The 16,950-nt window shown below is 37.3% G+C and overlaps 1 protein-coding gene across 7 annotated transcripts in view; it reads right to left on the bottom strand.

The window, feature by feature from the left end:
• The window catches only part of FCHSD2 (FCH and double SH3 domains 2), a 254,775-nt gene that overhangs the window by 62,950 nt on the left and 174,875 nt on the right, over positions 1-16,950 (bottom strand). For all 7 annotated transcript variants that reach the window (XM_060399995.1, XM_004016298.6, XM_060399996.1 and 4 more), the window contains exon 9: positions 9,750-9,872. In XM_060399995.1, the coding sequence (XP_060255978.1) occupies positions 9,750-9,872 (123 nt within the window). The remainder of the gene's footprint in view (positions 1-9,749; positions 9,873-16,950) is intronic.

The following is a 16,950-nucleotide window of genomic DNA, read 5'->3' on the forward strand; positions in this document are numbered from 1 at the left end:
TCTTCTTGTTTGTGGTAATTTGTATAGTAACACTAGGAAACTAACAGAAGAGATCTACGATGATAAATGCCTAGACATATTAGGGGCTGCAAGAACTAGAGAGTTTTCTATATTTTTCTATCACTTTATCAAGGAATTTCATCATTTTTCATTTAGCTAGAATGCAGCCATGAAATTAAAAGACGCTTACTCCTTGGAAGAAAAGTTATGACCAACCTAGATAGCATATTCAAAAGCAGGGACATTACTTTGCCGACTAAGGTCCGTCTAGTCAAGGCTATGGTTTTTCCTGCGGTCATGTATGGATGTGAGAGTTGGACTATGAAGAAAGCTGAGTGCCGAAGAATTGATGCTTTTGAACTGCGGTGTTGGACAAGACTCTTGAGAGTCCCTTGGACTGCAAGGAGATCCAGCCAGTCCATTCTGAAGGAGATCAACCCTGGGATTTCTTTGGAGGGAATGATGCTGAAGCTGAAACTCCAGTACTTTGGTCACCTCATGCGAAGAGTTGACTCATTGGAAAAGACTCTGATGCTGGGAGGGATTGGGGGCAGAAGGAGAAGGGGATGGGATGGCTGGATGGCATCACGGACTCGATGGACATGAATCTGAGTGAACTCCAGGAGATGGTGATGGACAGGGAGGCCTGGCGTGCTGCGATTCATGGGGTCGCAAAGAGTTGGACACGACTGAGCGACTGAACTGAACTGAACTGAACTTTTATAAGAGAAACTTTCAAATTCATTTATTTAGTTACCTTGAGGCTGATTTTGTATAAGGCAGGATAAACACTTGGCTCTTCCCTTTATTATCTAGTTTTCAAATTGGTCTGTTTCCCTAGTAACCTCAAAAGAATGATCAATTATAGCTTTAATAAATTATTATAAAGTCATGGATTTAAAACTTTGATTATTTCAATCTACTGCTATCATTATCAATGCTAAAATAATCCCATCTTTGGCTAGCAAGATCACATCTTGAGTCCCTGGGGATGACCTAGTAGTTTTTGATAGTCTCCCTGCTTTCCATACTGGAGAAGGAAATGGCAACCCACTCCAGTGTTCTTGCCTGAAGAATCCCAGGGACGGGGGAGCCTGGTGGGCTGCTGCCTATGGGGTCGCACAGAGTCGGACACGACTGAAGTGACGCAGCAGCAGCAGCTGCTTTCCATTATGACTAATTATTTAGTGTTTACCTTAAATATTTTATGTCCCAGATCTAGAATCAGCGCTATTTTCCCAAGAAGCACTGTTTTGTTTTTTTAAAGTGAGTAGCAGAATTACATGGAAAACAAGACCTGTACAATAGAGGCACTGGGTTAGTAACTGGTCTTCTCTCTCAAAAAATTAATTTTGAAAGGAAGTTGCAAAGAGATCCTGTGCACCTCCCAATGTCAGCATCTTGCATAAATACAGTAAATGTGAAAATGAGGAAATTGACACTGGTACAAAGCATAATGCTTATTTAGATGTCACCAGTTATATTAATATATGCACTCATTTTGGGATATGTGTATGTAAAGGTTTATACAATTTTATCACGTGTATAACTTCATGCAACCACTATCCCAATCAAGATATTTAACTGAACCACTGCCACATGACTCCCTTGTGCTATTCCATAATACTTCCCTCTACTTTGTTTGTTTAGTGACTAAGTTGCATCTGACTTTTTTTGCCACCTCATGGACTGTAGCCTCCCAGGCTCCTCTGTCTATGGGATTTCCCAGGCAAGAATACTGGAGTGGGTTGTCATTTCCTTCTCCAGGGGATCTTCCTAATCCAGGGATTGAACTTGCATCTCCTGAACTGGCAGGCAGATTCTTTACCACTGAACTACCTGGGAAGTCCCTTCCCTCTACTCTCTTCATCCCTAATTCCTGGCAACTGCTTATCTGTTCTCTATTTCTATAAATACGCTATTCCACAGATGTTACATAATGGAATCATATACCATATGCCTTTTGGTATGTTTTTGGCTGCATGGTGTAACATGAGGGATCTTAGTTCTTCAATCAGGGATCAAACCCACGCCCCTTGCAGCGGAAGTATGGAGTCTTAACCACTGGACCACTAGGGAAGTCTATTTTCATTCAGCATAATTTCCTTGAAGTTCATCCAATCTGTTGCATGTAACAACAGTCACTCCTTTTTATTGCTGAGTAGTACTTCATAGTATGGAAACACCACCATTTATTTTGGTCCTTCACTCACTAAAGGTCATTTAAGGAGTTTCCAGTTCTCAACTATTATGACCAAAAGCTACTCTGAACATTTGTGTGTAAGCTTCTGTGTGAAAATAAATTTTCATTTTTTCTAGGATATATGCCCTATTTTTCTCTCTGTAAAGGTATTACTGAAGTATAACTGACATACATATAATAACCTGTACATATTTAAAGTGTATACTTTGATAAATTTTAACTTTCCTATATATCTGTAAAAATCACCACAATCAAGATAATGGACATATCCCTCACTTCCAAAGGTTTCTTCATTCCCTTTGTAATCTTTCCCTTTCTGCTTCCTTCAGTTACTCCTTGTGACAACTGAGATCAGGCCTTCAATCTCGCTACTGATGTAACCTTCAGCAACTAGCACAATGACTTCCGTCTAAAGCAGTATTCAATAAACAGCTGTTAAAGACCACCTCTGTATCCACCATTGAGATTAAATAAAACATTAATTACCATTACCGTAGAAATCTATACATCCTCTCCTTATTACATTCCCACCTTACTTCCTAAGGCGTGTTCAACCTTTCTTTTTTTGAATTTCTTTTAAGTTGGGGAATCTCTCCCATTCACCAATCCAAGGACCCTTTCAAGACATTTTCCCCCTAGTTGCCCTCTTTGATTACATTTTAATATTACAAGTATATGTTACATATTTATGTACTGTGGCCCATTGTGACATATAAGATTCTTTTGGCAAACAACCCCTCAACATCCAGAAGCACTTTTTACTCCTTTGGGGGACTATCTGCCCCTCTGTGAATGTGTGCTCCTCTAGATATAACCACTCTACCAAATTTTACTGTGCTGCTCTTTTTCCCTTTCCTTTTAACAGTGTGATTACATATGATATATCTCAAAATGATACTGTTTTCTTGGATATTTCTGAATGCTGTATAAATGTGTGTATATTCTTTGCAAGTTGCTTTTCTAAAAATTGAAGTATTGTTAATTTACAATGTTGTGTTAGTTCCCAGTGTTAAAGCAAAGTGATTTAGCTATACATACACATACACATTCTTTTTCAGATTCTTTTCCATTATAGGTCACTATACTGAGTACAGTTCCCTGTGCTATACAGTAGGCCCTTGTTTTGCAATTTGCTTTTTGCTCAACATCACATTTGTGACTCTCATCCATATTAATGCATGTGCCTACAGAGCTTTCATTTTTATTGCTATTTGGTATTCCATTATTCATCTTACTGGTGGCGGACAGTTATTTCTAGCTTTTTCTAATCTGACAAAGGAAGTTGCTATGAACAATATCTCAAAGTCTTCTGATACCCACTCTGGGGCCACAGTTTCTCTATGTTATATTCTAAGAAGTAGAACTACTGAGTCATAAGCTAAGTGCATCTTTAAATTGACTAGATAATGCCAAATGTGTTGAAATTGGATATATCAATCTATACCCCTCAGGGCAGTGTATAAGCTTCTGTTAATCCATATTCTCATCAACAATCATTCTTGTCAGTTTTTGTCCATCTCATAAGTGTGAAACAGAATCTCATAGTGATTTTAATTTCCAGGTTATTTGATTAATAGTTAGTTTAGGCATCTGTACTAGTTTCCTAGGGCTTCCATGACAAAGGATCATAGAGGAGGTGGCTTAAACAAGGTAATTCTGTTTCCTCACAGTTCCGGAGGCTGGAAGTCCAGGATCAAGGTGCTGGAAGGGCTGGTTTCTTCTGAGGGCCTCTTTCCTTGGCTTGCAGATGATCGTCTTTTCCTGGTGTCTTACGTGGATTTTCTTTTGTGCCTATTCACACTCTAACCTTTTATGAACACCAGTCATATTGGATTAGAGCTCATCTGTATGACCTCATTTTACCTTAACCTCTTTAAAGGCCTGATATCCAAGAACAGTTACATTCTGAGGTACCAGAGGTTAGGACTTCCACATATGAATTTTAGGGGATACAACTTAGCCCACAAAAGCATCTTTTTTATATGGTAATAGCTATTTGTATTTTTTTATTCTGTGGGACATGTGTTGTATGATATATCAGTAGTTCATTCCTTTTTATGAACAAATAATATTCCATAGTGTGGATAAACTGTATTTATCTAATCACCAGGTGATTGACATTTAGGGTGTTTACAATTATTGGCTATTATCTCCTGGAGAAGGAAATGGCAACCCACTCCAGTATTCTTGCCTAGAAAATCCCATGGACAGAGGAGCCTGGTAGGGTACAGTCCATGGGGTTGCTAAGAGTCAAACACGACTGAGTGACTTCACTATGAATAACACTGCTGTGAACATTTCTGTACAATTTTTTTGTTAATTTTTTGTTTCAATTTTTTTGAAAACATTTGTTTTCAAAAAAGTGGAAGTGTCATATGGTAACTCTGTCTCACTTTTTGAGGAATTACTGAACTGTTTTCTGCAGTGGCTACACCATTTTACATTCCTACAATGTACGAGAGTTATAATTTTACCACATCCTTGCCAATACTTGCTATTATATGCATGTTGTTTTAATTATTAAAGCTATCCTACTAGGTAGGAAGTGGTATTTCATTGTGGTTTTCATTTACATTTCTCCAATAACTAATGGTGCTTAGGATCTTTTCATGTGTACATTTTCCGTGGAAAAATGTCTATTCAAGTCCTTTGTCCATTTTTAAATTGGGTCATTTGTCTTTTATGTGTTGAGTTGTAAAAGTTATTTATATATTTTGAATATTAAATTCCTATCAGGCACATGATTTATAAATATTTCTCCCATTCTTTGGGCTTTTTCACATTTTTCACAATGTTCTTTGATGCACAAAAACTTATAATTTGATGCCGCTGCTGCTAAGTTACTTCAGTCGTGACTTCAGTCCTGACTCTATGCGATCCCATAGACAGCAGCCCAACAGGCTCCCGCGTCCCTGGGATTCTCCAAGCAAGAACACTGGAGTGGGTTGCGATTTCCTTCTCCAATGCATGAAAGTGAAAAGTGAAACGAAGTCGCTCGGTCGTGTCTGACTCTTAGCGACCTCATGGACTGTAGCCCACCAGTTCAGTTATCTATCGTCTTTTGCTGCCGTGCTTTCATGTTAACTCTAAGAATAAACCGGCAAACCCAAGGTCACAAAGATTTACTTCTGTATTTTCTTCTATAATTTTACAGTTTTAGGTTGTTGGCCCATTTTGAGTTAATTTTTATATATGGAGTGCGGAAGGGGTTTACCTTTATTCTTTTGCATGTGGTTATCCTATTGTTTTATCGCCTCTTGTTGAAGAGACTATTCTTTCTCTATCGAATGGCCTTGACAACCTTGTTGAAATCAATTGGCCACAAATGTTTGAGCTTATTTCTGGACTCTGAATTCTTACATGTCTAGCCTTATGCTAGCACCACACTCTTAATTATCATAGCTTTGTAGTAAGTTTTAAAACTGGGATGTGTGAGTCCTTCAATTCTGTTTTTCCTTTTCAATATTTCAGGATTCCTTGTAGTTCCATATGAATTTGAGGACTGGCTGTTCCATCTCTGCAAAAAAGGCCATTGGAATTTTGATAGGAATGTACTGAATCTCGGAGAAGGCAATGGCAACCCACTCCAGTACTCTTGCCTGGAAAATCCCATGGATGGAGGAGCCTGGTAGGCTGCAGTCCATGGGGTCGCAAAGAGTTGGACACAACTGAAGTGACTTAGCAGCAGCAGCAGCACTGAATCTATAAATTGCTTTGGGGAATACTGAAATATTAGAGATATGAAATCTTCTAATCCATAAACATTTATTATTTCCATTTATTTGGGTCTTCTTTAATTTCAGCAATGTTTTATAGTTTTTCAATGTACAAGTCTTTTGTGTTTTGGTTAAATTTATTTCTCGGTATTTACTCTTCAAATACTATTGTAACTGGAATTATTTTCATAATTTTCTTTCAGTTAATTCACTGATGAAGTATAGAAACATAACAGATTTCTGTGTTTTGATTTTGCATTTGCAACTTTTGCTGAGTTCATTTATTAGCTCCAGGACTTTTGTGGATTCTATAGGGTTTTTTATATACAATCATGTCATGTACAAATATATACTTTTACTTCTTTCTTTCCATTTTGGTGCCTCCTATTTCTGTTTCCTGCCTAACTGCTCAGATCACGACGTTCAGTACAATGGTGAATGAGTGCAAGTCGCTTAGTCCTGTCCGACTCTTTGCGACCCATGGACTATACCATCCATGGAATTCTCTACGCCAGAATACTGGAGTGGGTAGCCTCACCCTTCCCCAGGGGATCATCCCAACCCAGGGACTGAATCCAGGTCTCCCACATTGCAGGCGGATTCTTTACCAGCTGAGCCACACAGGAGGCCCATTCACCACAATGGTGAACAGGAGTGGTGAAAGTGGGCATCCTTGTCTGATCCTATCTTAGACAGGGAAAGCTTTCAGTCTTTCAACACTGAGTATGATATATGATGTAGGTTTTTTAAAAAATGTCTTTCACCATGTTCAGGAAGTTCCCTCCTATTCCTAATTTGCTGAGTATTTTTATCATAAGAGAATGCTGAATTTTGTCATATGCTTTTCCTGTGTTTTTGAGATGACCATGTGATTTTCCCCTTTATTTTATTAAGTTTACTTTTTTGGCGTATCTTTAAGGTATTAAGAGTGACAATACTAGACAATTTAATTTCTGAAGAAATGTAGAATAACCCTGCTATTTTTGAATTGTTAAAAGAGCTACATTATTAATTGGTAGGAATTTCCTTATACAGACAGAAAGCAAGCATACATAAACAAATTGTAAGGCCAGTAGAACCACCTTTAGAATTACTATACTAGAGAAAATCTCTCTGACAATATCTGCTTCAGTTACATGCACAAAGCATTTCATAAAATATTAAGAAGAAAAGCAAGCTTTCATAAATAATTAAAATTAAACAGAAGTTCCTAGTGCCAGCTGTTTCCCTTTAGGGAATGAAAGGTATAGTGGGCATTATACAATTTACAATGTGTCTATGGATTATCCCCAAAATACATGTACAGTTACGATTTAGAAATGTGGAAATAAATGAACTTCCCCCAAAGACAAGCTAGTAATGGTGTAGAATAAAAATAAAAAAATTTTAAACTTCTGGATATCAGATCACTAGGTTGCTTTTAGCAGGATAACAAAAGTAGCAGAACAAGCTCTTTGTTAACAGAAAAGCACACAGCATAAAACTTCTGGGTATGAGCTCTTCTGGTAGTAGGAATAAAAGGGCACATCTCCTAGTTACATCATTCTTATTAAAGTTTTATTACTACCACTTTCAATCTAAACATAAGAGCATCTTATTTCTTCCTCATCCCTGGGGAGTAAGATACCCATATGAATGAATGTAGAGGAAAATAAAAGCTTATCTCTTTCTGTGTCCAAATCAGTTTATACATTTTAAATTCATTTTCTATGAAAACAATATAAGCTAAAGAGATAATATAGATATTAGTAGAGCATGGAAAACACCATGTGTGTGTTTGTGACCTCATGCAAATCACATAAACTTCCTGGGTCTGTTTTTCTTTCTACAGAATGAGCAAGATAATACCAACCTCAGAGGATGTATTAAAAACTAGAAAACTGTGAACTGCTATATAAAATAGTAGCACATTTTAAAGACTAAATGCCTTTAGTTGGCAGTGTACTCAAACATTCTTGGAGAAATATTTCAAAAAAAAAACTTTGGGGACAATCTCTCTGATAAAATTAGAAATGAAAAATGTCACCCACTATGTGCTCCCTCCATTAAATGGAAACTGGAAAAACTTCTAAATAATTCATGGGTTAATGAGGGGAGGGAAATAGCAGGAGTGATTTTAAAATGCCCTACGTACCTATCACAGAATACAATTACAGTAGAAAGAGAAATTTTTTAGGCTCAAGCGGATTTATTTGAAAAGGCTGAAAATAGAGAACCTAATAGAAAAAGAGCCCAAACGCATTAACTATAATAAAGTAGAAAGAAATAATGACTATAAAGGTAGTAATCAAGGAGATAGGGAACAATAACACTGAGAAGTAGAACAAGAGTTGGCTTTTGGAAAAGATTAATAAAATAGATTGGCAAGTCTGATTAAAATAAGAGAGAAAGCACAAATAATATTAGAAATAAAAAGGGAGACAATTACAGAGGCAAACAAGTTTATATGCAAATTTATGCCTTCAAATTTGATAAATGAAATGGACAATTTATCTAGGAAAGTGAAGTTGCCAAAATACACTAAAAAAGATACAGAAAACCCGAAGGGACCAGTACATATAAACAATCTGATTACTAGTTAAAAATCAACTTCTTCATAAAAGGAACAAACCAAGACATTTTTATATACTTCTACCCACAACATTCTCTTATGGAAAATGTCAAATGTATACACATTAAAATAAAAAGAACTGTACAGAAACACCTGCATAACACTACCTAGACTCTTTAATTAACATTTTTCTATATTTTCTTTCACATAACTATCCATCTACCCATCTATTTATCCTCTCTATATGTTCATCCTTTTACATCTTTTACTGAATCCTAGGGGTAAAAATATAAGAATACAAAAATATGACAGGATTTCAAAGCACCAGACTAGTGATATTTGTATTTCCAAATGAACTTAGCATTTTAAATGTTTTTCTAAAAATAGAATTGGAGCTATGATACACTGAAAATAATAAATACACACGGAGGCAATTCAGGAAAAGAAAAGGGACAAAGACTGTGCCCTTTTCTTTCCTGTCTTTGGCCTCTGTTTGTAATATGGATACCCTGATTCCTTTCCAAACAACTTTCTAAGGTATTAGCCAGTTCCCACTCTGCTGGCCAAAAAAGAGAATTGAACTGGATCTTTTAAAATAGTAGTCATAAAATGAATGTATTTTAATAAATGCATTCAGTCAGGAAACATTTACTGTGCACTTAATTTATCAGAAAGAAAACAAGATTAATTAACCATAGGAACAATTTATCTTCCAAAGGATACTTTCTCTACTGCAAAATATTTTAATCTGTCAGATCCTAAAGAAAAACAATTTGATTTATTTTCTATGTAAACAGTGTGACATGCTAGTAAACTTGAATGAAAAGATAACTATCAAAGAATGACAGCATATAGAAGGCAAGGTTAATTGTTTAAAGCAAGATATTATAACATTAATTTGTTTATCAATTATAAAATTTTAATTTTCCTTTTTGTGTCCCTTTATTATTCTTCGCACCGACACATGACCCTGTTGTTTTATGTGAACTGAGTGCATTCAAAATTAAGTGGAAAATAAAGTTCTTAAAACCATTCTTTTCAAAAGCAACAGACATGCTAATAATGACTGATGTCCTGAGTCAGCCTGCATCATCACCTCCCTTTTTGACCTTCATCAAGAAGAATGAAACACCTTTCAACTTTGTTAGAAGGAATACTGTTTTTAAAAAATTTGTCCTTTAAAGCATTCTAATGTCATTGGTACATTCATTTTGTTTGTATCTAAAGACATTTTAGATTCTAAATGGATATATCGCATACTGCACTGAAGGTAACTTGCCTTGCTGGAGGTTTCTAATAAAAACTGGAATGTGTTCTGCACAGCTTGGCATGTCTCTAGCTCAGTCCGGCTGAAGGCGATTAAATAATCCTTAAGGTGGTCATACACATTTCCATCAAGAGCCTATAAAAGAGTAAACAAAAGCAAAAAAACTATGAGAAAGCTCTGACATACAATGCTTGCTGTTTAAATGCTAAATTCAGTTTAAAATCTATTAATATAAAATAAAAGATATAGGTAGGTTTCTAAGTAAAGAATAAATATAAATCTTAAACAATCACTTGGGAAAACATTGAATTTTTCTAATAAGTAGGAACTCAAAAAAGGCAGAGCCCAATACTAGTAAAGATGTGGAGACAGTATAAAATTTGAGAGACAGAATGCTTGGTTTCTGATATTTGCTCATCCACTTACTAGCTATGTCTACATCTCTAGTCCGTTTATAAGATTAGGTGTGGGAGCTGAATGAAATAATCGATGTAAAGGATCCATATGCAGTGCCTGGAACAGAATGGACATTCTACAAAACATTAATTTCCTCCATTTTCCCTCATCCATTATTGGCAGGATTCTAAATTCATATATTCTTGCTGCTGCTAAGTCGCTTCAGTCGTGTCCAGCTCTGTGCAACCCCATAGACGGCAGCCTACCAGGCTCCCCCGTCCCTGGGATTTTCCAGGCAAGAGTACTGAAGTGGGGTGCCATTGCCTTCTCTGTCATATATTCTTACTATACAGCAATCAGAGAAAAACCACAATAGAAACAGTAAAATTAAAAAAAAGAAAGAAATTCTGTTTTGGGGAAGAAACATCAATGCAATATCTACAAAGAAATTTAAACATTCTTATTTATTTAGTATTTAGATCAGGACTCCTTAAAAATTGAAAAAAAAGAGAAAACCACTAAACAGTTGAGAAATGATTAAGTTATGATATACATAGTGACTAAAATATGCACAGCCACCAAAACAAAAACTGTGGAAACCGTGTAGACGGTAAAAAATGTATTGAACAATTTTAGGTTAAAAAAGCAGAACAAATGGAATATATACATATTAGCAACAAGGATGGGAAAATATATCAATACATCAATAATAATGAAAATAAAGGTTCTGGAGTCTTGCAAATCAACAGAGATCTTCTTCTTTTTTTTTTTTTTTTAGTTTTTTATTTTTTAAATTTTAAAATCTTTAATTCTTACATGCGTTCCCAAACATGAACACCCCTCCCACCTCCCTCCCCATAACATCTCTCTGGGTCATCCCCATGCACCAGCCCCAAGCATGCTGTATCCTGCGTCAGACATAGACTGGAGATCTTCTTAAAACCAGGGAAAATTCACACATTGAAGTCACCATTGAACTATTTTAAAGTGTGCAACTCACTGACTTTCAGTACACTCACAATGTGGTACAATCATCACTACTATCTAATTCCAGGGCATCTGCATTGCTTCCAAAAGAAACCCCATACCCATTAAGTGGTCGCACCCATTCCTACCTTTCTCTCCATCTCTGGCAACCACTAATCTACTTTATTCTTTTTTTTAAGTGGAGGAAAACTGCTACAACATTATAAATATATTGGTTTCTGTCCTACAACAACTCAAACCAGCCACAATTATATACATATACATATCTATCTATCTATCTCACCTGTCTCTTGGGTCTCCCTCCCCTCCCCCACCCCTCCCCTCTAGAACACCACAGAGTACCTTGCTGGGCTCCCTGTGTTATACAGCAACTTCTCACCAACCATCTGTTTTATACATGGTAGTGTATAGAGAGCTATACTACTTTCTCCATTCATCCCACTCTCTCCTTCCCCCACTATGTCCACAAGTCTGTTCTCTGTATCTTTGACTAAGCTACTTTCTAACTCAATAAATTTCCCTCTTCCGGACATTTCATATAAATGGAATCACATGATATGTGGTTTTTTTGTGCCAGCCTCTTTTAACATATTTTCAAGGTTCATCAATGAATTAGTACATCATTTTACAGCTTCCCTGATAGCTCAGTTGGTAAAGAATCAGCTTACAATGCAGGAGATCCCGGTTCAATTCCTAGGGTCGGGAAGATCCCGGGGAAAAGGGATAGCTTACCCACTCCAGTATTCTCGGGCTTCCCTTGTGGCTCAGCTGGTAAAGAATCCCCCTGCAATGTGGGAGACCTGGGTCCAATCCCTGGGTTGGGAAGATTCCCTGAAGAAGAGAAAGGCTACCCACTCCAATATTCTGGCCTGGAGAATTCCATGGACTGTATGGTCCATGGGGTTGCAAAGAGCTGGACATGACTGAGCGACTTTCACTTGATGGCTGAAAAATATTACATTTTATGGATATGCCACATTTTGTTTATTTATTCATTAGTTGGTGAATCTTCGGGTTGTTTTCACTTTTTAGCTATTATGAATAATGCTCTGTGGACATCTGTGTACAAGTTTTTGCTTGACACCTGTTTCCAATTCTCTTGGGTTTATAATTAGTAGTGGAATTGCTGGGTCTCCCGATAGAAATTCTATGTCTAACTATTTAAGGAACAGACAATCTGTTTTCCACAGTGGCTGCACCGTTTTACATCCCCATTAGCAATATATAAAGGTTCCAGTTTCTCCACAATCTCAACAACATCTGCTATTTTCTGTTTTGTTTTGTTTTTTAATTATTCAAACTGCCCTAGTGGTATCTCACTGTAGTTTTGATTTTGCATTTCTCTAATGACTAATGGTGTTGAGCGTCTTTTCAAGTGCTTATTGGCCATGTGTATATATTCTCTGAAGAAAAGTCTACTCAAGTCCTATACACACTTTTCCAAAACTTTTCATCTTATATTGGAGTATAGCCAACTAACAATGTTGCGATGGTTCCAGGTGGACAGCAAAGTGACTCAACCATACATATACATGTATCCATTCTCCCCTAGATTCCTCTCCCATCCAGGCTGTCACGTAACATTGAGCAAAACAGCCCTGTGCTACAGGATAGGATCTTATTGGTTATCCATTTAAAATATAACAGTTTCCACTCATTTCTACAATTGGTGTTGTCTTTTTGTTGTTGAGTTGTAAGAGTTCTTTATATATTTAGGTACTATTTATATATTTGGGCTTCCCAGGTGGCACTAGTGGTAAAGAACCTGCCTGTCAATGCAGGAGAAGTAAGAGACAAGGGTTCGATCCCTGGGTGGGGAAGATCTCCTGGAGGAAGTCATGGCAACCCACTCCAGTATTCTTGCCTGGAAAATCCCATGGACAGAGGAGCCTGGTCGGCTACTGTCCATAGGGTTGCAAAGAGTTGAACATGGCTGAAATTACTTAGCACTTATTTATATATTTGGATACATATATATTACTAGATGGACCTCCCCAATGGCTCAGAGGGTAAAGAATCCATCTGCAATGCAGGAGACACAGGAGGCTCAGGTTTGATCCCTGGATCAGGAAGATTTTCTGGAGAAGGAAATGGCAACCCACTCCAGTCTTCTTGCCTGACAAATTCCATGGACAGAGGTGCCTAGAGGGCTACCGTCCGAAGAGTTGCAGAGCTGGACACAACTGAGCGACTAAGTACATCTTACTAGATATATGATTTTCAAATATATTCTCCCACTTTGTGGGCTACCCTTTTACTCTATCAATAGTGTCTTTTGATGTACAAAAGTTTTAAATTTTGTTGCGGCCTAATTTATTTTTTTCACTTGTGTTTTGGTGCTATATCTAAGAATTCTCAATGGAGGTTTTATAGTAAGGAAAAATATTGTTTCTTACTTTGGTTATTTAATTAAACATTTACTATAAAACTGACTTAAAACCACAAATTGCGTCCTCAAAGCAGTAATACAACTGCACGTTCCATTGTGCTTAAACCACTAGATGGCACCAGCAAGCACTATAAATATAGACAGTACAAATTCCTTAAGATTTCTTTCCATGAGGTTATTATGTAACATCCCCAGAGAGACTGCTGGTGTTAAGTCTGAATAATAATTCTTACCTTACAACTACTTTTCATGAACTTATTAAAAAATGAACATACAACTGATATGAGGTTTTTGCTTTAGAAATGCTCTTGGTAGATGGTCATAACCTTGTGTTTGCAGGAAACCACTGCAGCATTTTATTGAACATAGCAAAGGGCAATACAGGCATCATGCGGTGCCACCCCCAGAGTTTCCAAGTAGATTGGGGGTGGGGCCTGAGAATTTGTACTTTCTAACAACTTGCTGCTGGTGGTCTGGGGACCATACTTTGACAACCACTGGACTAAATGAAGAGTCATTTTAGCTGATTATGTTGAATATTTACATAGACTTAGATCCTGGTGACCCTGTGACTCCAGCACAGTGACTGGAGGTAGAAGTCCATCGTGAATGGGGTCAATAGCACCAATATATCAATTAGGCAGAGGAGCAACTGAGAACCATGCTCTACTTCAGAGTTATAAAGGCAGCATGGGAAAGAACTTGAGTTCTGAAAATAAGCTGGGTATGGGTTAGAATCTCAGAACTTTTACTTCATCATTTTGAAGGTTCTCTCTTCTATAAATAGGGAAAGTGGGAATACCACATACTCCATGGGACACTGTAAAGATCAACTAATGCAAGGAAATGGCACAGTGTTAGTCTCCTTTTTTGCTTTGCTTAAAAATCTTCAGTGGACTGGCTACATATTGATAATCATTAAAGCTGAGTAATGAATACATGGGGGTCATTCCATTACTATTTTTACTTTGGTGTATATGGGAAATTTTCCATAAAAAAGAAAATCTGAATACCAGACTAGAAAGAAAAAGTGGTGCTATCAGCCAAAATTTTAAGCTCCCACTATACATTGTGAAAAGTTAAAATTCTTTAGCTGGTATCTAAGATCCTTTATAATCTAGTCCCAAACTACCTCTCATCAGTATCATCTCTCATCACTGTTGTCTGTACTGTACTCATATCCAAACCACAAGTCATTCTGGAAAATGATATTTACTATCACGTTTCCAATTAAGTTATTCTCTTAGCCTGCAATGTCATTCCCCTTTTCTCACCTACTCAAATAGTAATAATGATGGCTAACAGGCAACTAATATTTATTAATGGCTTACTAATGTTGCAAATGCTTTACAAAACTGATTTAACCAGTTCCTCCTTAGTGTTTCTATAATTTGTATATTGCATGGGTGTTACTGCAAGTCATGGATTAAGTCTTTTTCAGGCACAGAGCCTGGCAGATAGCAGATGCTCAAAGATATTTATAGAATAAATGAAAGAATACTTTACTCTATAGAGTTTAATATAGCAACAAAAATGCCCTGAATTAGACAGCTTATAGGCAAGCTCTGCGTGTGTGTTTGTGTGTGTGTGTGTATGCGCGTGCACGTGCACCCATGTGCACACACACGGAGTTGCTCACTTATGTTCAACTCTTTGCAACCCTATGGACTATAGCCTGCCAGGCTCCTCTGTCCGTGTAATTTTTTGGCAAGAATACTGGAGTGGTTTGCCATTTCCTACTCCAGGGGATATTCCCAACCCAGGGACTGAACCTGGAGTCTCTTGCGTCTCCTGCATTGGCAGGCGAATTCTTTACCACTGCGCCACCTTGGAAGCCCACAGGCAAGTTATTCTCACTGTATTCCAGTTAAGAGAAAAACGTACCATTAATCATGTACCAAACACAGTATAGGCATCTCTTGGCTTCAGCAATTCAAACGAGGCTTAACGAATTTACATTAGGTAGGAGGTGGGTCAAGTGATTGAAAGTCTCTTCTAGCAGACAGAGATTAAATCATCATGTTCCCCAGAATATGATGAGAATATTCAGAATTCTGGGAACCCTACCAGAACTCCCCAAATTTTATAGGGTTACAGAATTCATTAACTTACCCATGTGCCAATTTTTCTGGTTGATAAGAATAAGATAGCTGGAGGCCTTCTGGCCTAGGTGTATTATTGCTCATGTTCATAAAGTTAATGCAGGAGGTATAAAAATTAAGAAATGGTTAGAATTCAAAGCAAAAGAAGTGGATGATTACCCCTTGACTGGCTCTACCCCTGCCTCAAGTTAACTGCAATTGTTTGAACCAGTGATGGTGCTGAGAGATGAAGTTCAAAGCAATTCTGGGTAGTACTATCTCAACCTGGTTTGCGTTTAGTAGGTAGATTGTATATATGGACTTTGATAAAAATCCAATAGTTAAAAAGAATTAGTTCCCTAAAACAGAATGAAATACTGGGAAACAAAGGACAGAGCTTGAAAATGCTTTATAAAAACTCTTTCATCACAGTACTTATCCTTATCACACAGAGTACTTTATCGCTATCTATCATAGTACTTAGTAAGTATATCATTTGGATTATTGCTGCAATCTCCTATTCCTCGGCATACAGCTGTCCCTCCCACCAACTCATTTCCACACTGCAGATAGGAGATGCTCCCAAATTGCCTATTGGAAGGGCTGATATAAGCTACAATTACCATCCATCACCCTTTAGTAAGGAGTCTCTTAACTGCAGATAACAAAGATTCAACTCAAAGTAACTTGCACAAAATGGGAGTTTGTTGGCTCAGGTAAACAAATCACAAGGACAAGATGATGCTTGCTCAGAAACTACCAAATTCAAGGACAGTCTCTGCCCCTCTTCTCTACTCCTCACTCCCAGCTTTACTCTGCCAAGTTTCTCATCACTGCTTTTCCCTGTGAGTTGGTCTGAGTTCCCTAGTGGGAAGAATAGGCCATTTTCAACTTATCTTTCAGCTTCCATCCCAGGGATGACCTAATTTAGGTCAAGTGCCAAAATCTGCCCAGTAACCCTGAGGAAGGGACAGGGGTGTGATGCTCTCTCTTGCATACCAGCTTGGCTTGTAAGTTTACCCCTGTGGTCAAGAAAGTAGGATTTGAGGGAGAGAAGGCATGCAGAGTCATATATGTTTTATGTCTTGGGATTCCACATAAAAAATGCCACTACTAAAATGGTTTGGAACTACTGCATCAGACAAAGTTTTGTGAAATTAATTTCTTTTCCAGCTTATACAAATTTTTACCAGTGTTACATAACATCATTAGGCTTACTTTTCTGATATGGGACTTGAGTGTGGGCTCATTTTTTTTTAGCATGTGAATTCTGACTGGCATATTATTTGTTTAACAGATACATATTAAGTACTACCAGTATGTCAAACTCTGAACTCAGCACAGAAGACACAGTGGTAAA

This window comes from Ovis aries, chromosome 15 (genome assembly GCF_016772045.2).
Source record: "Ovis aries strain OAR_USU_Benz2616 breed Rambouillet chromosome 15, ARS-UI_Ramb_v3.0, whole genome shotgun sequence".
In the NCBI taxonomy this organism is placed as follows: domain Eukaryota; kingdom Metazoa; phylum Chordata; class Mammalia; order Artiodactyla; family Bovidae; genus Ovis; species Ovis aries.